We start from the raw sequence: 23,141 nt of genomic DNA, 5'->3' as shown, positions 1-23,141 counted from the left end.
AGGCTATTTTAACATCAAATCTAGTTTAATCCATATGCAGACAGTACATTTAAATTCTATGCACCAATGCATTTTAAATTTCTAGCCAGTCACACTCACTCGGGAATGATAAGTATGTTAAAAGCAAGGTATGTCGAACGTTTGGGTTTGTGTTTTTTTTGGGGGGGGGGGGAATGCTACAGTCTAAATTATTCCACTCCATTGTAATGCAGTGGGTTCTAAAGTTATTTTTGAAAATCGAGAGTGAGCAAAAAAAGGTAGAAAAATATTTCATACTAGTATTTTTAAGCCCGTTATGATAACGGGCGCTAGTTTTCTCTCCTGCCTTTAAGTGTTTTTTTTTTTCTTTTTCTTCCACCTTTCTGCTTGTCTCTCTCGCTCTCTCTGTTTTTTTTTTTTCATTTTCCCCTCCTCCCTCTGTCCTCCTGCCTCCCGCTCACCCGCCCTCCCAGCTTTCCAAAATCCCCTTCCCCGCTCCTCCCCCCAATTGATTACGGGCCAAAAGGGCCCATGAGAAGGCCGTCGCCCCCGCCTATCGCCCACCTGCCCACCCAGCTGCCCGAGCACACCTTACCCACTCCAGCCCGCGATAGTCGGGCGAAGAAAAAAAAAATTATTTGCACAGTGGAAGTGAGGAGCTCAGAAACAGAGCTCCTCTCTGTGCTATGCTGCTGCCCAAACTGCCGCTATGGACACAAAGGACGTTGCGCCCTTTCGTCCATAGCGGCAGTTTGGGCAGCAGCATAGCACAGAGAGCTCTGTTTCTGAGCTCCTCACTTCCACTGTGCAAATAATTTTTTTTTTCTTCGCCCGACTATCGCGGGCTGGAGTGGGTAAGGTGGGCTCGGGCAGCTGGGTGGGCAGGTGGGCGATAGGCGGGGGCGACGGCCTTCTCATGGGCCCTTTTGGCCCGTAATCAATTGGGGGGAGGAGCGGGGAAGGGGATTTTGGAAAGCTGGGAGGGCGGGTGAGCGGGTGGCAGGAGGACAGGCTTCCCCTGCCGCCTCTTCCCCCCTCAATCACCGGCCGGGCGGTCTCTGGAGGCGCCGCTGCCATCCTCCGCGGCCGGCCCGGGCCCTTCACGGTCGGCTCTGTCCCGCCGGCCTCCGTTGGCCTCCATTCTGTCCCCCGTCTCCCCAGCTTGGTTGCTGTCTCTTCTGGGCGAGGTGGCGGCTCTGCCGCCGCCTCGGCCAGTTTTCCCCGCTGGCGCTTCTCCGGCTTCTTCAGGGCGGCCGCTTGTGGCTGTCCAAGATGTCCGCCGGGTGCTGGCGGTCGTGTCTCCCTTGCCCTGTTCTGGGCCTGCGCTTTGCGCAGGCGCAGAACAGGGCAGGGAGGCACGAACACACGCTTGGTGGCCGTCCACGGACGGACACCAAGCGTTTTATTAGAGAGGATTCTTAAGTATGAGCAATGTTCTGTTGAAGAGACGCCTTCCCAATCTTGGGCACCAACCATGCGCAAAAGCTGCTGAAGAAACATTTCAAAGGCCTGTCGTCATTACATTTCAGAACCGTTCATGCCTCTGACTCACCCGATGTTTCCAACATTGTCTTTAAAAAAAGAAAAAGATGAATGAATCAAAGCACCTTTCGGATGAAAAACGAGACATCATCATCTTGAACGATGCTGGAAACAGCAATGAAACAGCTAGCTCCTGTCTCCTCTCCTCTTACATGTAATGGGACATGCCTTGTGTGGTGTCATCATCATATTCTGGCTTTCCTTGATCCTTATCATGAGGAGCTTCATATGTAGGTTACAGATGTTGAGTTCAAAAACATAAGTAGGGTAGAATATGCAGCCATTGGAGGGTTCCGATGATATACCCAATGTTGGCATAGTCCTCCCGACACTGGACGTCGGGCTCCCATGCATGCTTCAAGAACAGGTGTTTCATGGCAACCATACTTGCCGCATGATTCTGCTGCCACCTGTAGAAAGGTGGCACTTCAGAAGATGGGCAAGTCCTAATAGACAGGGGAGTGTATAGCCGCTGTTTTGACACTGGGTGCACCTTTCGTGTAAAATCTAGTTTGGGCTTCATCAAATATTCTGACCACTAGTGTGCTAGAAGCTGGCATGGAACATCTGGTCCAAAGACAAGGCAGAGGAAAACCTGGGTAGCTTTTCCTCCTACTTTGCTTCCACACAATCACTTCTACCCAGGTTTTCCTCCTACCTTGCTTCCACACAACCAAAAATTGGGAGCACACACAGCTCCCAAACCTGAAGAGAACACAGTTTTCGATTGTATGAATGACCTCTCTGACTATGGTGTGGATCTTTCTAGACATAAGCACTATGCAGTCCTCAACCATCAAAGCTCCAATCCAAGATTTTCCCATTTCCAACAGTGTAATAGGCTTCTGTCCTTGCATATAATCCAACTATCTTTACAATTTGCATCCCTGTGTGAATCTTCTGTGTACAAAGAACGTGTTGTGAGAATGGCATCTTTTCTCACAGCCCAAAGATTTCCTATGTACATTCTGATGCACTATGCAAGCACTGGGCTGTACCTGAAACTTTGTCCCCCATCCAGTCATTCAAAGGCTTTCTCCCCTGTGTGGGTTCTTTTGTGTTTAACAAGGGACTTTTTATCAATGAAGCTTTTGTCGCACTCAGAGCACTGATACGGTTTCTCCCCGGTGTGGATTCTCATGTGTGAAACAAGGGTCCCTTTCTGACAGAAGCTTTTCCCACAGCCTGAGCATTTGTATGGTTTTTCTCCAGTATGAACCCACTTATGACTGGCAAGCAGAGAGCTAGTATTGAAGCTTTTCCCACACTCGGAACATTCGTAAGGTTTCTCCCCAGTGTGGGTTCTCTTATGTGTAGTAAGGTTGGATTTTGAATTGAATCTTTGGCCACAGTCAAAGCATGTATATGGTTTCTCCCCTGTGTGTAGGCGCTTATGTTCTATCAACTGAAAGCTGGTGCTAAAGCTCTTCCCACAATCGGTGCATTCATACGGTTTTTCTCCTGTGTGGGTTCGCACATGCGAGACCAGGTTTCCCTTATTAACAAAGCTTTTGCCACAGACAGAGCACCTGTATGGCTTTTCTCCTGTGTGGGTTCTCACGTGCATCATCAGAGAAGTGCCGTGAGAAAAACCTTTGCCGCACTGGGAGCATTTGTAGGGCTTCTCCCCAGTGTGACTCCGCATATGAGAAACAAGGTTTCCTTTTTGGCTAAAGCTCTTCCCACAGTCGGTGCATTGATATGGTTTCTCTCCAGTGTGGGTCCTTGCGTGCGTCACCAGGTGGGACTTATTACTGAAGATCTTCCCGCATTCGGAGCATCCATACGGGTTTTCTGCTGTGTGGATTCTCTCGTGGGCAGTAAGTTTGGATTTCAAATTGAAGCTTTGGCTGCAGTCAGAAAGCATATATGGTTTCTCTGCTGTATGCACCCTTATATGATCGACAAAAGCATAACTATTGCTAAATCTTTTCCCACAATCAGCGCATTTGTATGGTTTATCTCCAGTGTAGATTTTCTCATGTGCAATGAAGTGGAGTCTCTGGGAAAATGTTTCCCAATAATGTGAGCCTTGATATGGGTTTCCCTCTGCTGGCACGTCACTGGCCTCCCCACAGTCAGCACCTGTGCTGTCTCCCTTACTCCCGAGAAGTTCCTCTTGGAAGGTACTTTCATTTAAGCTGCTATCACCTTCTTTGGGAAGAAGAGCTTCTTCTGTCGCCTTCTCGGGATGTTCCTCTTGGCCCTGCAAATTTCCTGGCATCTCTTCTGCCCCAGGACATCTTCTTTTGTCTTTTGTGGATGCTAATCTATCAGAGTTTGCTTGCTCACACCTTTCTAGTTGATAGTTTTCTTCTTTGTTGTTCTGTACTTGGTTACCTGGAGCAAAGGACATAATTTTTTTTAAAAATCATTTTTCAACAATGATAGGAAATTTAGGGCTCAAGCATATTCAAATAACAATGACAGAAATATGAATATTGAGCCTATAAGTAGTAAAAAAAGAAGAAGGGTACAACAATATTCAACAACCCACCCACCCCTAAACATGTTTCAATATGTTTATCAAATCTGGATTAGGGAGACCACAGGAAGAATAATCTCCATGTCCCAGTTTTTTCGGTCCAGTCCTTGATACTGCAAAAGCTGTAATTAAATTGCATAAATGACTTCCCTGAAGCCATATTGAACCATAATTAAATAAAATATTGGTTTTCTAACTTGCTCAGAACAAGAAGAAAAAAGCAAGCAAAAGGATGGCCTGTATTATTTATTAATCTATCTATCACATTTGTACACCGCCCCAAACCTTCGTCTCTGGGTGGTTAACAACAGCATAAAACAAGTTAAAATATTTATAAAAACTTCAAACAATTTAACAACATAAAAATAATCCACAAATTAAAACCTTAAAATTTTAAGGAACTGAAAAAGTTTGGGTGAAGAGGTGGGCTTTTAAATGCTTTCTAAAAAATTTCAGAGATGGGGAGGATCTTATCTGAGTAGGGAGCGCATTCCACAGTCTCGGGGCAGCAACAGAGAAAGCCCGTCCCCGTGTGGCCACCAGCCGAGCTGGCGGCAACTGGAGACGGATCTCTCCGGACGACCTCAATGGGTGGTGGGGCTCATAATGAAGAAGACGTTCTCTTAGATACCCAGGGCCTAAGCCATTTAGGGCTTTATAAGTTATGACTAGCACTTTGTATTTTGCCCGGAAACCTATTGGCAGCCAGTGTAACTCTATCAACAAAGGAGTGATGTGGTCTCTCCGAGATGACCCAGAGACCAACCTGGCCACCTCATTCTGTACCAACTGAAGCTTCCAGACTACGTACAAAGGCAGCCCCACATAGAGCGTGTTGCAGAAGTCAAGTCTGGAGGTTACCAACATATGTACCATTCTTTTGAGGTTGTTCATCTCAAGAAACAGACGCAGCTGGCGAATCAGCAAAAGCTGATAGAAAGCCCCTCTGGCCACCACCTCAGCCTGAGATACCAGGAAGAGGTGTGGATCCAGAGGTACTCCCAGACTGCGAACCTGTTCCTTTTGGGGAAGTGTGACCCCAAAATGGAGTCCAATCTGGAACAGGTAGATCAAAATAGTCTCTAGAGTTCTGATCCCGCACAATAAGTAGCACTGTCAACTGGATTCCGTTTCAGTTTATTCTCCCTCATCCAGCCTATTACTGCTTCCAGGCAAGCATTTAGGGAAGTTATGCCATCTCCTGAAGAAGCTGACATGGAGAAGTAGATCTGGGTGTCATCAGCATACTGATAACACCCCGCTCCAAATCCCCCTGATGATCTCTCCCAGCAGTTCCATGGAGATGTTAAAGAGCATTGGAGAAAGTATGGAGCCTTGGGGGACACCATACTTAAATCCAGATTTCGAGAAGCAACAGTCTCCAATCGACACCATCTGGAATCCGTCCAAGAGGTAGGAGCGGAACCACTGTAAAACATAGCCTCCTACCCCCAACACTCTTAATGATGTGTTTAAATATTATGGCCAACTAATATATGACATGTAAGTGGAAACATTTGAATCACATAAAACTCTTCTTCATGGCGGATATTTTTAATAAAAAGATCAAAAAGAAGATCAGCTATCAAGTACAAAGTGAACCCTTCATCAATGCTCAAATCCTAGCTAACAGTGCAATCTCACTCACATTTACTCATAAGTGTGCTCAGGCTGCAGTGCTGTGAGCACACTTACCTAGGACAAAGCTTAAGTCTGCAAACCTTGCACTGGAGTTATTCCCACTGAACATGACAGGATCAGACTGAAAGTTCTCAGAACAAACAACGCAAAGGAAGCTAAATAAAGACTAAATGATGTTTGAAGGGCAGGTGGGAGAAAGTTGAATTTCACAAGACTCTTCATCAGGGAAAGGAACAGTGGCCGACACGCTGCACAGGATCCTGCGGTGTTGTCAGCACTGAACTGCTGCATGCTTGTAAAACTGTGTTTGATGCAGTTGTGCAAGAGAACTTGGGAGCTGCATGATGGATGGCCATTATTTCCAATGGCCATCCACCATGCAACTCCATTGGCACAATTTCATGCATTTGCACAAGAGCACTCTTGAGCAACTGCATCATGCACAGTTTTATGAGCACACAGCAGTTCCTAATGTGCTCATAACACCCGTGGGACACTGTGTGGTCAACAGTTGTTTCTATTCCACAAAGCCTTTTAAATATGCTGTTTAAATCAGCCAGAGAGTGTTCTGTCTCATGCCACTGCCTTGTATTAAAGCTTGGTTGTTTTAATGCTTTTTAATCTGTTTGTTGTTTTCCTTGATTGGTTTATTAGCTGCTCAAGTGGGAAGGATGAAATATACACTCCTATACCTGCAGAATATATGGAGCTGTCTTTATATATGATAATTGCTGCTAGGATTCTGTATGCTTCCTACTGGAAAACACACTCAGTTCCAACGTTAGAAGAGTGGCAACTTAAACTCTGGGAATATGCATCAATGGCAAGGATTACTTCATAAATAAAGGATATATCAGATGACAAATTTAATTTTACTTGGGAATCATTTATGCGTTACAGTTTGTTACAGGGTCGAATACCTCAGCCGAGATTTGGATTCTTTTTGCAAATAAATTCGTCCTAATTATTTACTTAGATACTTTACTTAAATATTTCACTTAGATACTTTTAATTGGAGTTTAATAGATTAAACCAGAATGAGCTCAGGTAAGACAGGGCGTTGAGTGGGTAAAAAGCTGAAACTTAAGTTGATATACAAATTATACATGAGATGCTAATTGCTGCATTTGTATATCTTTCTCTCTTTTTCTTTTTTCTTTTCTGTAATTAAAAAAATATTACAAAAAGAAGAAAAGAAATATACACTCCTAAAACAACTAAATATAGGATGGGATATACATTCCTAAAATAACTAAATATGCTTGAAGGTTGGTTAATATATTCCAGTATATTGGGAGTAGAGTTTGTTATTTCCAACCTACGCACCATTGTATTCTGTTAAATAATAATAATTTAAAATAGAATGCTGGGCCTAAGAAGTGAAGGTTTTATTTCCATTTGCATGGCCATTCTGAGACCTACCACCAGGTTTATAAGAGAAAAAAAAAACAGTGCCACAGGCTGAGAGCCATGGGAGGAGGGCGATTTTGCTCTTATCCTTCAGCCCACGCCAAGAGGCTCCCACCAGGCATTAGGCTTTGGTACCTGGAGGTGGGTGGAGCAAACACATGCTCAGAAGCAGCCCAGGTGCATTAAACACTCCTTCCTTCCCTCCCCTCCCCCTGAAGGTTAGTTATCAGGGACAATAAAATTAATAGATGAAATGCTGGATTTAACCTTCAAAGCCCCAAATGGCCTGGAGCCTGTGACTGACATAAGAACAGCCCTGCTGGATCAGGCCCAAGGCCTACCCAGTCCAGCATCCTATTTCACACAGTGGCCCACCAGCTGCCCCTGAAAAGCCCACAGGCAGGAGCTGAGGGCATGCCCTCTTTCCTGCTGTTGCTCTCCTCCAATTGGTATTCAGAGGCATTGTGCCTCTGTGGCTGGAGGTGGGACAGCTAAATATAGGACAGCTGCCACTTTAAAAGGTGCCTGTTTGGCCAGTTAGCTGGGGGCGGGGGCGGGGGCGGTGGGGGGGAGGCAGTACCATATAGAGTCTGTCATGAGGATGACTGTGGGTGCAAAGCTCTATGCAAATCTTAACTATCATTACCAGCATCTACCTTACCTGTTTCCTATACAATAGGCTGTTGCCTAGAAAAGCTTGTTATGCCACCATCAAGGGACTATTCAATCCTTTCACTGCTTTATGGGGATGGGGCTGTAGTTCAGAGGAGAAGCAGCTGCTTGCAAGCATTGCTTTGCATGCAGATGCAGAAGGTCCTGGGTTCACTCCTTACCAGCTCCAAGTAAAGGCTGGGCAAGGGAAAATCCCTTGAGAGCTGCTGCCAGTCAGTGTCAACAAACTGAGCTAGCTGGACCAAGGGTCTGACTCAGTGTCAGGCAGCTTGACAAGTTCATCAGGAGCATCTATTGTTCAGTGTTGCAGACTCTGCACTGCATGCAGAAAGTCCTACATTCAGTCTCTGGCATCTCCAGGTAGGGCTGGGAAAGACCTGGAGTGCTGCTTGCCGGGTCAGCGTAGGCAATATCGAGCTAGATGGCTCAATGCCGAGCAGCTTCCCATGTGACTCCTCCTTATATTATTGGGGGGTGGGAGGCAGGGAGGACCATAGCTCGGTGGAAGAGCATCTTCTTTCCACGAAGAATATCCTCATTTCAGTCCCAGGTAGCTCCCAGTAGGACAGGGAAAGACTCCTTTCTGGAACCATGGGCAGCTGCTGCCAGTTAGTGTAGACAATACTGAGCTTCATGGACCAAGGGTCTGACTCAGTATAGAGCAGCATCCTATGTTCATCAGAGGGAGCACATGTTTTGCATGCAAAAGGTCCAAGGTCCAGCTCTTGGTAGCATCTCCAGATAGGACTGGGAAAGACACCTGTCTGAAACTCTGGAGAGCAGCTGCCAATCCGTGTAGAAAACAAGGAGCTAGATGGAGCCAAGGATTCGATTAAGGAGAGAGCAGCTTCATAGGTGTCACAAAGGTCTTCTTTGTCTGCCTGCTACAGGCTAACTGAGCTGCTCCTCTGGATTAGGTCACGGTGGGTTGTTCTTTCTCCTGAAGCCAGGTCTTCTCTCCCTTCTTACTGCTTTGACTCACCTGCAGCTCCATACTGTTTCGGCATTGATCTCCTTCAAGAAATGGGCAGCAAGTTCCCTCAGCATCAGCAAAGACTCCTGAGCACTCCAAAAAAGCAAATTCCCACCACTGAAAGGGGGGGGGGAGGCGGAACAGGAAGGTGGCCAGCTGGATTTACTGCTCTTGGGACCCTCTAGGATTCCAAACTGTTGATTTAACCCCTAGATGATAATCTCAGAGAAAGGAACAATGTAGAAAGCAGCGGGTGGAAAGGATATTTGCCATTGCTATAAGTCATGCAAAAGTTGGATTATGTTAAACGACGTAAAAATAACTGATAAAGTAAAGTGTGCCGTTGAGTCGGTGTCAACTCCTGGTGACCACAGAGCCCTGTGGTTGTCTTTGGTAGAATACAGGAGGGGTTTACCATTGCCATCTCCCACGCAGTATGAGATGATGCCTTTCAGCATCTTCCTATATCGCTGCTGCCCAATATAGGTGTTTCCAGCGGGGTTTCGAACTGGCAACCTCTGGCTCACTGTTCAAGTCATCTCCCCGTTGCGCCATGAGAAAAGTGCAGTAAGAAAGGTTTCAAAGAACACGGGCCCCCAGCTCCTGAGGGCCCTCCAGCTCTACCCCTCCCTATTTTCTGCATTATCTCCCTCACACTGCGGGGCGGCCAGAGAGAGTGCTGAACACGGGCCTCCTCTCCCCTAGCTAAGGTCACACGTCCCTGACCAGGCTCCTATGGAACCCAGACCCTGACCAAAAGTCCCTATTTGTCTCCGCGCTGCCAGACGTTTCCTGCAGACTCCACTTCTAGTCAATGAATATAATGCTCTTCTTCAATGGAGCCACCTCAGGAAGCCAAACTGGGAAAGGTTAGCCACCTAAAGCAACCTGGCTGCAACACTCCACCACACCAATCGCAGTTTCCAGCCGTACACATGGAAATAGTGTGCTGCTCTTGCTATTCCAACCATTTATTACCATTCTCCCTGGCTTAGGAACATAAGAAGCTGCCTTATACTGAGCTGGATCATATATATAGAAAGAGATGCATGTGTATATACATTAAAAATAGAGGTGTGTTTGTATAGAGAGAGTTGCATGTGTCTGTGTATATATTTTTGTGGAGAGGGGTGTGTGTATATTTGTATATAGGGGGAGAGGGGTGTCTATGTGTATATAGAGAGTTGTGTGTGTGTGTGTGTGATTTCACCATAGCAACTTTCCTCCCTTTCACCTATTGCATGAGGCACAATATTGCACTACTATCACTGCATCAAGGCTAGAGTGTAAAACTTCTTTTATTCAGACACAAATGTACTCAGATTCACTTTTAAAGCGAACACATGTACAGTCATTTATTATTATTATTTATTCAATTTCCTCCCCAAAATGGCTCAGGGCGGTTTACACAAAACATTTACACAAAAACTTGCTCACAGATAGCTGTGCACAAGTACAGCATAGGGTTCCATTCCCATGTGAAAGGGCCTCTGTACTAAGCCCTTCTTCCAAGCATAGCTACAGCCACATGGAAGCATTGCCAGGTAACTTCAGTATCAAGATAGGCTAGATAAGTTGGCAACCTTATCAACTCAACATGCTGTTGCCAAGGATCTATATCTGGATGAAATAATCCAAAGACTTGCACCTGCTAAGGCACGGAAAGCGAGATTTTGAGGGGGGAATATGAATGAGTAGCCTCATGTTTAACTTCTGTTTATGTTATAATGTTGTTTGTGAAGTTATTTTAGTAAAATGTACTGAATGAAGTAACCAATAAAGACATATAAGTTTGTGAGTTTTTTAAAAAAATAAAAACTATATAAAAGCGGGGGGGGGGATTGGCCAAGGACACCACAACCCCTTTAGCTGGCCTTGATAAAACAGAGAACCGACCTGGCGGGAATAAGCTACACAGACCTTCCTTTTCAGCTGCCCTGCACTCTGAGGTCGCTCTCTTTTTGCAGGAGGGCCGCTCCTCCTCTCTCTAGCCAAGGAGTTCCTTCCGCCGTCTTTATTTCCCCCTCCCTCGCAACCATCAGCCCTCCCCGCTTGCTTTCACTCACCGGCTCGCTGCATTGCACGCGCCCTGCAAAAGTCTGCACAGATTCTGCCCGATTTCTGCAAAGGGAGAAAGGCAATTTTCTTAGGAAAGGAGGCGGGGCGGGAAAGTGGCCTCCGTCCGCTAACTTCGGAGCCTGTCTAGAAGGGAGAGCTAGCTCGGTGCATTTAACCCCTCTTAGCCTCGGCTGGTAGCAAGGCAGTCAAGGAGACGTGGGCAGAACTCAGCACTTCCCTGCTCCCGCGCCCCGCCCCTCCAGGGGCAATGGGGCCTTGTGCACAACCACAGGACCTATCCCTTTCCCCCGCCCGCGCCCGCCCCTTGTCCATGCCAGGACAACATAAGAACATAACATAAGAACAGCCCTCTGCTGGATCAGGCCCAAGTAGGCCCATCTAGTCCAGCATCCTGTTTTACACAGTGGCCCACAAGATGCCACTGGAAGCCACAGGCAGGAGTTGAGGGCATGCCCTCTCTCCTTACTCCCCTGCAACTGGGACTCAGAGGCATCAGTGGCCTATAGCCCTCGAACTAGTAGCCATTGATAGACCTCTCCTCCATTAAGTTATCCAAACCCCTCTTAAAGCCATCCAGGTTGTTGGTTGTCACCACATCTTGTGGCAGAGAATTCCACAAGTTGATTATGCATTGTGTGAAAAAGTACTTCCATTTGCTGATCCGAAATGTTCTCCACACACAAAAATTCTCCCTCCACCGCCTGGGCCGACCTGTTTCTCCCCAGTACTTCTCCTCTCCCCACTCCCCCGCATCACAAAGACTGGCAGCTCTCTCTCTCTCTCTCTGCCAAAGTGAGGTTTCTCCCCTGCCTGCTGCCGCCACCGGCGCCGTTAGCAGAAACAGGGGGAGGGAAGGGTTAATCATGATTCCTCTTGCTTGCCTGCCGGCCTGTGTCTCCTTGTGGCACCAGCTGCAGCCACCTAATTGGCTCTCCTGGAGTTCCTTCCTCCTCCCCTTGATGTTTTGAACACATAGCAGAGCAAGCCCGCCAGGAGGGAAAGCTGAGCTCCGTCTCAAAGCAAGTAAACATTTAAAAATTTATCTGGTCTCTGTGTGTATGTGCGTGAGAAATTTGTCCCCTTCGCTTAAATCTCTGTGTTTCTCTCTTTCTTCCCTATATATGAACTTATGTGCATTTGAAAGCCCGTCTGTTTCTTCCTCACCCCCCTACCTCCCACCCCATTTTGGAACTACTGCATAGTGCTTATATTTTATTTATTTAACACTTGTTATGCCGCCCAAAACTTACGTTTCTGTATATGTGTGTGTGTGAGAAAGAATGTGAGAGAGATCCCGCCCCCCTGCAAGCGCACAAACACACTTTCTTCCCTATCTACTTTGTGTGAGTGTGTGAGAGTTCTAAAATTAAAATTAAAAAAAAAAACCACAACATTTTGGGGTGCCAAGTGTAAGGCAAAACTATTCTCATACCAACTTGTAATAAACCCTCCCCCACCCCAATAGTAAATCACCTTGTGAGGAAATTAGTCACTACAAAAAGTATTAAAAACCGTAGAAATAATAAGAGGGAAGAAAAATGCTCAAGTGATCTGTTTCTGTTTTTTCCTGCCTTTTGGTTAATTATGTGCTTGTTTTTGAAGATACTACACTGCTTATAGCCTTAATTTGGTGTGTTGGTGTGTTTTCCTTATGTCTTTGCCTTATATTATTGAAATATTTATATATTGCCTTTTTTAAAGGAACAAAGTTCTCAAAATGGTTTACGTAGCAAAATACATGAGAAAATGGTTCTCTACTCCACTGGTTCTCTTTATAATATTTCCTGACTGCTTTATGCTTGTAACCATATATAAATAATGTATATGCTGTGTCTTTAAGCTTATATTGGACTAACATACCCCAACTTCTATTTATTTATTTTTGGTTGCTTTTTGTTGAAGCTAAGTGTATTAGTGAATCTAGATTGTTAAAATTAATTGCGTACTATGAGACTCTCTAATACTTGCCCAGTTCTTCCCCCACCCCATTTTTTGCTTGCTAGCAAGGCTAAGTGTATTAGTGAATAAAATTAAGTGGACCTCTGCAATAAACTTTACAATGAATTTTTAACCTGCTAAACTCAGTGTGCATTTTGCCTCTAACAAATGGTTTCCATGGAGTGTCCCAGGTTTTTCTAGCTTGTGCTGTATTTTCATTCTCTTCTTGATGTTGCCCTTAAATTGGATTTAGGGATGGCAGAGAAAAGTTTGCTCCCCTAATGTTTCTGTCCACGTAATGACATGATGCTATTGCACTGGCCCTCTTTGATTTTGCCTATTGTTTTTGGTTAAAGATGGATGATTTATTCATAGGTATGAACAGAGGTGGGTACTGTCTTTTATTTATATGTATTTAAATATTGGGAAATGACTGTCAGTAAATGGTTCTCTTCTCCAATTCATTAGTGTAACCTTATTCCTGACATGCAAGAGAGAGAGAGAGGGATGTACAGAATGTAGAATGGCATGGCTGATGCTCTGCAGAGCGGATAGGCGGGCAGCCTTGGCTATTGCCATATAACCTTCTCCACTCCCAAGACATTTAGGCCGGCTACAAGACTAAGGTCTTAAGAATCTGAAATATTTTTCCACATAAAGGCAAAGGGGGGAAATTGAATCATAGCCCTTTTTCCCTTTTCCCAACTTGTATACTTAGTAAAAGCTGTATACAATTATTCAACTGTTACTACTATTTGTTCTGTCCTACTTTACAAGGTTGTTGTTACATGATATAGTAACACTCTTGAGTCCCAGTTCAGACATGACACTAAATTGTTTAGTGCTACCCGAATGCACCTAAGAGGGCAAGGGGCACAAGGGCTCTCTCCTCCTCCTCATATGCACAAGAGGAGGAGGATGAAATGGGTTGGAAAGGTCAGGTTGCATCGTAATACATGTATATAAATGCATGGTTTGGCCACATTTCAAATAGTGTTTAAAATTCTGTCCACCCCATTTAAAAAGTGATGTGTAGAACCAGAACATGTACAGAAAAGGCCAACCAGAAGAACAGAAAGAGATGGTTTTCAGTCTTATCACACTAGAACACAGGCTCAGATGACAAAACCACCTGACAGGAAATCTGGAGCATTTTAAAAAAACAAACATTTCTTCACTCTTAGCTTCTTGGAGAACGAGTCAGTAGGATTTCTTCAATTGATCCTGACTGTGATTACATAACAGTGAGGAAAGTATACTTAACTCTGCACATGCTCTGGTGTATTCCTGTCATGCATATAGGTATTCCAGGGCTGTTAAGTCATGCTTTAATGCTCCAATAGAATATTTACCGCCATTCCCCAGCCAATTTCTGTCAGTAACTGTTTTGGATGGTCTACCCCATTCCCTCCTAAGACAACAACACGCCTCTATAAAAATGCACCTCAGTTAATTAGCTACCCTAGCCTTCCCTCCTCCCTGCTCAGTTTAGAACAGACACCATCTCCCCATGCAGTTGCAATGCCCTTTCATCCTTCTCGAAGTGCAAAGCGGAGACTTCTCAAATTCAAGGAAATTTATTTGAAGAAATAAATAGCCTCTGTCTACCTTATCTACAGGAAAGGTGGGGTCCCTAAAAGCTAAGAGGGTGCCGAGTTCACCACTTAATCCTATCAAGTTGCGGAAGAGACCTTCATTAGCATAAAAGTGGGCCAGGGTACTGAAGCCTTGTGGACCTCCAGCATAGAAAGACTTCTTTCTGCAGGAAGCAGCTGCAGCCACCGTCTGGCTCTGTCAGTAGCAAGGCCCCCCTCCGTAATTTGAGAACTCTTTATTGGTTTTTAGGAGAGCCCTTAAGACCTCTCTGTTTGGCCTGGCCTTCCAGGGTTTTAAAATTGTTTTAAAGGGTTTTTAAATGTACTGGTTTTTCAGGGTTTTCAAACTGTTTTATGGTATCTTATAACTTTTAATTGTTGATTGATTTTAATTGTTTTTGTTTTATTTGTAAACTGCCCTGAGCCATTTTTGGAATAAATTGAACAAATGAATAAATACATAAATATTCTTAGTTATTTAAAAATATCCCCTGAATTAATTTAAAATTGTTCCTTTTGTAGTTTGCATCCTTAAGATTTTTGGCTTTTTAAGGCAATCCATTCTATGCATGACTACTCAGAAGTAAGTACCATTGGTATCAATTAGATTTTCTCCCAAATAAGTGTGTATAGGATTGCCGCCTTAACTGTAAAGCTCAGTGTATTTTTTGTTCTATTGCTGCTATTATTATCTCCCACTTAGTATAGCCTTCATTTCTTTTCTATAGATATTATTTTGTTTTTTGTGGTGGTGGTGGTTTTAAAAATTTGCTTTAAGCCTCCATGAATTCTCCCTGCCCCTGCTCTTTTCCAGGCTGCTCTAGTATTCTAAATCAAAAAGAGTCATTTTGGTGTTGCAGTTTGTGTACTTATCTCAGAATGTTAGTGGTGACCATGACAAGACTCAAGCATAATAGCCGTAATCCCTAGCCCCAGTTTTATAGGGTCAAATGTCAAATTTAGTGATGATGAAAACGTACTCAGCACTGCTCCTCAGCATGGGTGTTGATTTGGGTATCTTCACCAATTATATTTGGTATCTTCACTTACACTGATAAGTAGCATATTTATTTACCAACAAATAGTATATATTGGTACTGGAAAATTTGTGGTGGTGGTCTGCAGTTGGTGAGGAATCCATGACAGTACTACACACAGCTAGCTTGTCAATGAAAGTGTTGGGATATAAAGTCTGGGGGGTTTAATGCTCAGCTAAAGAGAACTTCCCCAACCCTGTGTTTGTTTAAATAAATAAATAAATAAATAAATAAATCACTCACACATACACAAACATATTCAAGCTGTGTGTGTATATTCATTCATTCATTCATTCATTCACACAGCTTAAATTTCAGGCCTGCATTTTTCTGCTAGTTTAAATTTTAGGCATGTGGGTTTTTAAAGTTTTCCCAAACTGCTGAGTGGCCATGTTTTATTTTCGAGTAGCACCTGCACCAGCTGCCATGGCACAGCAGAGAAGCAGCTTGCCTAGGGAGCAAGAGGTTGTTTGTTCAAATCCCCGCTGGTGTGCTTCCCAGACTGTGCCTAGTAAATACATATTTGTAGTCACCTATATTGGACAGCAGCGATATGGGAAGGTGCTGGAGGTGGATGCTCACTTCAGTGACAACGGCAACGGTATCATCTCATACTGCATGAGAGGAAGGCAATGGTAAACCACTCCTGTATTCTACCAAAAAAACCACATGGCTCTGTGGTTGCCAGGAGTTGACACCGACTTGATGGCACAATCTTTCCTTTCCTTTGCCTGCACCTTGGGGAAATAACTTAGTTATTTTAATGGAAAATATTACTTTACGTTGAGCAATTAGCAACCATATTGTAATGACGGATTTATTATATTGCTGCTCTGCTTTTCAGGTGTAGACACCATCTACCCATGGTCTTGGATAACAAACCTTAAATATCGGGCTGTAGTTATAAAAACTCATGAGTAATGTGCCTTCTGAAGTCCATACACTACTGTGTCTGATACTCTACATATATCAGATACTTAATACATTACACCTCTGCATGGATTCATGTTCTTCATTATGTAACTTTGCCTTTGTGCTACCCATTCATTACTTTCTCCAGTGAATGTGGTGTCAGAAAAAGGCATATAATAATTCCAGCTGACCTATGTTCAAAAGCTAGTTATTAGGCCTTTCTCAGCATTTCAGCTAAAACATGCCCTAGGTGGAAAAATGTGTGATCCCTTCCTAAAGCTACCCACACACTCAATTCCGTATGTATAATTTGACTTGGAAGTTAGACCAGTGCTTCTCTTCCAATTCTTGCCCTAAAACAGGATATTCTGTGCCTGAAGTATCTGCACTTGGTTCTTGTAGCTTTTGTACCATGGCTAGATGAAGGGCTTCATATCATGTATTTGAAAACATCCAAAAGAGATTCCAGAGTCATCCAGGACAACTTGTTCCATTGCCAGGTTCTTAAGGGTTTTACACGGCATCTATTTCTGTAGTCAAGTGAACAGCAGTTCTCCAAGACGTTCTAGTTTTTAAAGCAGACTCATTAAACTGTACCCCTGGTTGGCATCAGAGCATCTGAAAACCGTTCTATCTAATTCTAAGTCTGGATCTTGTTCTCTAGATTCATGCTGTTCTATTGAATGGAACAATGCTTGTGTGTGAGCAAAATTTGCACAAATGTGGTATGCCACATCTGTTTTAATGGGAACGTTTATGCAAGAGTGCTCTTGTGAAAATACAGGTGTGTGTGTGTTTTAAGTGCAACTAAGTTTAACTTCTTAAGCTAGCACAAATTTGCTTGTTTGCTCTGAATGTTGGCCTGTGTGTGTGTTTTGGGAGGCAGGTTTCTCTTCTTTCTTTTCTAATACTGGATAACATAATCCACCTATATTACTTGACCTGCTTCACCAGCTTGTAATCTGGAGCAGGGTATACTGACCAAAACTCAGTTGAAGTATCACACTTACAACATAAAGGGAAGGGGAATATCACAATAAGATTTACAGACAAATATGCTATATACATTCTCAAGCAAAACATTAGTTTTACTTTCATTGATGCTCACTGATGTGTAGAACATAGATTTCTAAGTGTGTGTGGTATGTGTGCTGGCAACCGTTGAAAACCCATGTTTTAAAGATGAATTTAAATTGTTATTAATATAATTTTTCCACATTTGAATCTACTTAGACTGTAGCTCCACTTAGATAAAAGCACAACACAAAGCAATGCCATGGTGGTGAGTTCACGCAGAGCAATAGTTTTAAAGTATTCCAAATAAAAACTTAGTGTGTTTGGTTTTTTTAACAATTAAAATCACATATTTTTATAGAGACTTTTTAATGTTTCTTCTACTGCTTGTATCTGGTAGGTTCTTTTTTTAATAGTTCTCAGTGTTTAGCTTTTAAAATAACGTTTAATGTGAAACTTGTTTTTAAAATTGTAATTTTATTTGTGGTTTTAGCCTGGTCTTTCAACCTGTTTAGCTTAATTTGGTTAACTTTATTTAGCTTATTTTACATTGTATCAATTTTATTAATGTTGTGAGCTGCCCCAAGTGGTAGACCTTTTGGGAGGTGGGTGTGCATTTCACAGAGGAGGAGTGGGCTGTGCCAGATCTGGACCAAAGAGCCCTGCACAGGGAAGTCATGGAGGAGAACTTTGCAGTGGTGGCCTCTATAGGTAAGGCTCCCTCTTTTTCCCTTAAAAGAGGGAGTACAAGTGAGAGAGAGATCAGTTTGGCTCATTCAGTACCTGAGAGCATGGTGTATATAATGCCAAGCCTGTTAGTTTGATCTGCGTAGACAACGTGATGCATGGTAGCTTGATCCATGAGACCAATTTTGGGGAAGTGTCAGAGGATGCAGCAACCTTGTGTGGTGGGCTGATTTATACTTTTCTAACTCCATTATATTCTTGTTTTTAGAGCTCGCTGTTGAGGAGCCAGGCAGTGCTGATGCACCACCATACCTGACGTGGTCACTGACAAAAGATCCTGGCAAATGGCTGAGGCTGATGAAACAAACCCCGCCTCACATCGTTGGAGGGTTGATTATGACATGCTGAGAAGCTATACACATCAACTCATGGCTCTTTCAGATTTAATGGAGTTTATGGTCAGCTCAGAAGCAGAATACAGACGCCGGCTTAGAATTATCGCAGAGTGTAGAGCAGACATTGAAAAATGGTTTGCAGGCACTCTTGATAGGACTCCTGATATGATCTCCAATTTTGTGAATGAAATTAACCCACAACGAGGGCCATCAACCACACAATGAGGAGGCAGGATGAATAAGTGTAGGGCCCAAGAGCCACCCGCTGCTGCTACTTTAGAAACCCATCCCATAGCATCTGGTGATAATCCTACAGAAATGTCTCAAAAAAACCAATTTGCTGATCCACAGGGGGTTGCTGAACAGTTGGATATGAAATCAGGTCCATCTACAGAGACACTTTTCCGTTGTTGAATCCTGCTATGGGTTCTCAGTCAGTTCTGAAGAATCTCACACTGATATGACTTCACATGTATACCTAGACGCCCAGATTCGAAGAGGGGTATCCTCTGTAATAGTATCCCAGCTGTGTGGGCAAAGTTCCACTTCCCACTCCCCTGGAAGATCCAAAGAGGGTCTTCACTGTGAACTTGTTAATAGCAGTATATGGGGTTGAGAGATAACAGACCTGATCAATCATATTCTGATTGATTAAATCCTATTCTTCACAATATGAGTGAAGAATGAACTAGTGTTTTAAACCAGTTTAAAAATGAACCCAGGTACAGGCATTCACACCCACATGTGTACACTTGTACAGCATAATGTCTGAATCGGGCTAAAGAAGGCCAAGGAACGACTAGCGGATTTGAGGAGATGGTATAGATCTGATCAATAAGCAGGAACATGGAGGAAACCTTTTCCAAGTGTATTCTCCACTTTAGAAGGGAAATGCCTATCATGGCAGCATGCTGTAAAAGAGACTCCATTTGGGAATATTTTAATGAAGTTCCTGTATCTGTGGGTAAGACAGGCATATGTGCAAAAATGCAAACCGTGCAATAAAGAAATGCAGGGCCTGGTTCCCGAATGGAACAGCATTATGAGTAGCATGTATCTACTATGCTAAGCATCATTAGGAAGGGGACTTCTAAAAATGAAATCTACATCTCTTAATATGTATTAAAGTTGTATTAGAAAACAAGAATGTAATGTTACTAGAAAATGATGATTAAATAGAATCTTCTTGACATGATTTAAATAATTAAAACTGAGTTCTTAAGTGATTTAAATCATGAATTCAATCATATTAGCTCTGATTGCAAGCATTCTATACAGTTCCCAGGTAAAGCCTTAATGAACTCATGGGGGCTTACTCTCAGGTAACTTTTGTGTGCATACGATTGCAACCTAATGATATATCCCATAAATGTTTATATTGTGAGATGGGGGTGGGATGCTTGCTTCAAAAAAGAAAAAGTGTGCATGTGTGTGTTTGTGAGAAGGGAAATTAGTGGAAACTTCTCATTATCAGAACTTGTGCTAATATAACACTTCCTTGGGCTAAGTTTTAAAACCGATGGTGGCACCGTTGACTCCAAGGGTTTCTCAGGGGAATCCCATGATCACACAAAAGGTGACTCAGCAGAAAAACAAGATGGCTCAGAGAGTCACAGTCTATTCACCTGCACCTTGCAGAGATGTTGCCTTTCACAATAGAGGGAAGTCAGAAGTGGGGCCCCCCAGGGATCTGTACTGGGACAAGTGCTTTTTAATTTGTTCATAAATGATCTGGAAGTTGGGGTGAACAGCCAAGTGGCCAGATTTGCAGACGACACCAAACTATTCAGGGTAGTGAAAGCCAAAACAGATTGTGAGAAGCTCTCCAAACTGCTGAGTGGGCAACAAAATGGCAAATGTGGTTCAATGTAAGCAAGTGTAAAGTGATTAATATTGGTACTGAGGCAAAAAAAAACCCCAGCTTATCAGTACATGTACACTGAGGGGATCTGAGCTGTAAGTGACTAACCAGGAGATAAATCTTGGGGTCATGGTGGACAGCTTGTTGAAAGTTCTGACTTGGTGCTCAACAGCAGTGAAAAAGGCAAATTCCATGCTAAGCATCATTAGAAAGGGGACCGAAAATAAGAATACTAGTATCATAACAGAAGAGGAGAGCTGGTCTTGTGGTAGCAAGCATGACTTGTCCCCATAGCTAAGCAGGGTCCGCCCTGGTTGCATATGAAAGAGAGACTTAATGTGTGAGCACTGCAAGATATTCCCCTCAGGGGATGGAGCCGCTCTGGGAAGAGCAGAAGGTTTCAAGTTCCCTCCCTGGCTTCTCCAAGATAGGGCTGAGAGAGATTCCTGCCTGCAACCTTGGAGAAGCTGCTGCCAGTCTGTGAAGACAATACTGAGCTAGATAGAACAATGGTCTGACTCAGTATATGGCAGTTTCCTATGTTCCTATAATGCCCTCATGCAAACCTATGGTGCGGCCACATTTGGAGTACTATGTAAAATTCTGGTTACTGAAAAGGTTCAGAAGAGCAAGCAAGATGGTAAGGGGCCTGGAGCACCTTCCTTAGGCAAGGCTACAGAATCTGGGGCTCTTTGGTTTGGAAAGAAGGCAACTACGGGGGAGACATGATAGAGATGTATAAAATTATGAATGGAGTAGAGAGTGTGGAGAGAGATTTTTCTCCCTCTCAACAATAGAACAAGGGGTCATGAAACTGAACGTTGGGAAATTTAGGACCAACAAAAGGAAGTACTTAGGAACATAAGGCCGCTATTGAAGCATCCTGGTCTTCCATAACACCTCAGCAGTGCCACAGGCTGATAGCATCCGTGCCACACCGCATTGAGGCAGTAATTGCTGCAAAAGGGGCCCAAACCAAGTACTGAATACATATGCATGCTTATACTTTTCAGAGGTCCGATATTGTTCTATTTACAATCCTTGTTTTATTGGTTTCATGTAATATTCTAATTTTCTGGGATTGTGGATTTGGGGTTCTCATGAGCTGTATGCCATGATCATCACAATTATAACAAATTAAGGCTTGACTTATCTCGCTTTGCATGTAATGCGTCTATCTCATATATCAGTTTCACCTTTTAATTTGCATTACTGAAATTAATGGACTTTTGCATGATATTCTAGTTTTTCGAGTTTGGGAAAAGCTTTTTCCGAGTTTGGGAAAAGCTTCATTTGGGGATCTCATCTGACAAAGCAGGTGAGAATCCACATGAAAGAGAAACCATATAATGGCTTCCCAGGCTCCAGGATATCCCTCACAGTTTGCTCAGGATACAGCCCTCAGCCAGAAATCTATGCCAGCGGCCAGTCTTCAAAGTGCACCAAGAGATTCAGTCACAGTGAAAACAGTCAGACAGATGAGATTCCCAAAGCAGAAGAGATCCTAGTGCTCACACTGTGGGGGGAATAGTCTTGCCACTCGCACCTTCTCAGACATGAGAAAATCCACATGGGGGCAGGGGGAGAGAGACTGCACAAATGCACAGACAGTGGCAAGAGCTTCAGCACCAGCTCTAACCTTAGCCAGCACAAAAGGGTCCACACAGGAGAGAGGCCATACAGTTGCAAGGACTGCAAGAAGAGTTACAGGCGCAGGGCATCCCTAATTCAGCATGAGCAAGAAACCTGCCAGAAGAGCAGGAGCCATTTAAACACTCCCAGCGTGGGAGATGTTGTCTTGGGAAACTGCAGTTTGCTGTGTATGAAAAAACCAATACAGGGCGGGAGGAATCGCAACATTGCTCCCAAAAAAGCAGAAGCTACCTTGGCAGCACAGTCCTTAGATCTCTTAACAGCCTACACAGAAGAAACTAATCACATCAGCAATTAGCAGCGGGCGGACGGGCGGATAGCGAACGAGCGAGTGAGCTGCGGGGGGGGGGGAGGGCGGGTGGTTGGGCGAGCTACAGAGGGGAGAGTGAGCTAGCTGTTGGGGGGGAGGGCGGGCGAGCAAGCTGTGGGGAAATGCCACAGGCTCAGTGCACAACTGCATAGATGCTCTGTGCAGGGTCAGCTAGTAATAGATAAAGACCAAATACCAATTGAAAATAAAGCTGGAGTCTGAAATTAGTTTGGCAGTCTTAAACATAAAGGCTAGGTTTGAAAAACTAAGCAAGAGCAAGCAGGTTCATCTTTCCCATTGGAAATTAGTCCTATTCTGGCAAGAATATAGGACTCATCAGATAATGTGCTTTATTTATCTCCCATCAAATCAGTAGCTTTAATTAAGGGACGCAAGAGTGTGCAACTTTTATATATTTCTTTAGATGGTCACAGTATCAGAATGAGAATTCCTGTCTTTACAGTGAAATAACCATTCTCTTAACATCATTGCAATGAGAAACACAAGGTTTCCTTACATACTATATTTATTTGAATCTAGATTTCCCCCCAAAATTATTTGTAGCTGGAAATTGAGAGATCTTAAACTGAGAATTCTCTGCCTTCTGGGTAAATATAGGTATAACCTTTTAAAACCTTTTTAAAAATGAGAGTTATCTTCAATTCAGAGTCGTCTTCGATTCAGGAAAATACAGTAGTTCAGAGTTTCTAAAATGTGGCCAACAAGGCATTGGTTTACTACACTGATGTCTGTCAAAGGTAAACCACAAACTGGAACCTCATTCAAAAACCAAAATGCAAACAACAAACATACAGAAAGGGATCTGTATTGATACTACAAACAACTGCAAATACAAACAGTGGTCAATACATTTAAAGAACATAGATAGGATGAATTCTCCATATAACAATTTGTTCTGATACTTTATCAAATGTCTAATACCTTTTGTGCAAATGGA

The 23,141-nt window shown here is 43.5% G+C and overlaps 1 protein-coding gene, 1 long non-coding RNA gene and 1 other non-coding gene across 7 annotated transcripts; 2 read left to right on the top strand and 1 right to left on the bottom strand.

The window, feature by feature from the left end:
- Window positions 1-989: 989 nt before the first annotated feature.
- LOC128343090 (zinc finger protein OZF-like) lies at window positions 990-11,657 on the bottom strand. 5 transcript variants are annotated; one of them, XM_053291598.1, is made up of 3 exons: window positions 11,493-11,657; window positions 10,769-10,823; window positions 990-3,861 (listed from the first exon to the last, which is right to left on the bottom strand). In XM_053291598.1, exons 1-3 carry the CDS (start codon window positions 11,532-11,534, stop codon window positions 2,543-2,545), a joined length of 1,416 nt encoding a protein of 471 aa, XP_053147573.1. In that variant the 5' UTR covers window positions 11,535-11,657; the 3' UTR covers window positions 990-2,542. The 5 variants fall into 5 exon arrangements, with proteins under 5 accessions (XP_053147573.1, XP_053147574.1, XP_053147572.1 ...); XM_053291599.1 differs by having other exon boundaries at window positions 11,429-11,606; XM_053291597.1 differs by having other exon boundaries at window positions 991-3,861; window positions 11,433-11,657.
- LOC128343146 (uncharacterized) lies at window positions 11,118-19,569 on the top strand. The gene is made up of 2 exons (XR_008315354.1): window positions 11,118-11,804; window positions 18,233-19,569. It is a non-coding gene; the product is annotated as an uncharacterized LOC128343146 (long non-coding RNA).
- On the top strand, window positions 16,378-16,508 carry LOC128348421 (small nucleolar RNA SNORA13). The gene has a single exon (XR_008318144.1). It is a non-coding gene; the product is annotated as a small nucleolar RNA SNORA13 (small nucleolar RNA).
- Window positions 19,570-23,141: the final 3,572 nt, after the last annotated feature.

Source organism: Hemicordylus capensis, chromosome 2 (assembly GCF_027244095.1).
Source record: "Hemicordylus capensis ecotype Gifberg chromosome 2, rHemCap1.1.pri, whole genome shotgun sequence".
Taxonomy (NCBI): domain Eukaryota; kingdom Metazoa; phylum Chordata; class Lepidosauria; order Squamata; family Cordylidae; genus Hemicordylus; species Hemicordylus capensis.
This window is presented reverse-complemented; position numbering and strand designations above follow the sequence as displayed.

Excerpts from the sequence above, each read along its gene's own strand:
- LOC128343090 (XM_053291597.1), bottom strand. The coding sequence starts at position 11,534 with ATGCGGGGGAGTGGGGAGAGGAGAAGTACTGGGGAGAAACAGGTCGGC. Across the intron at positions 10,824-11,432 it reads AACATTTCGGATCAGCAAAT|AAATCGGGCAGAATCTGTGC; the intron begins GGAAGTACTTTT and ends CTCCCTTTGCAG. Across the intron at positions 3,862-10,768 it reads GCGTGCAATGCAGCGAGCCG|GTAACCAAGTACAGAACAAC; the intron begins GTGAGTGAAAGC and ends CCTTTGCTCCAG.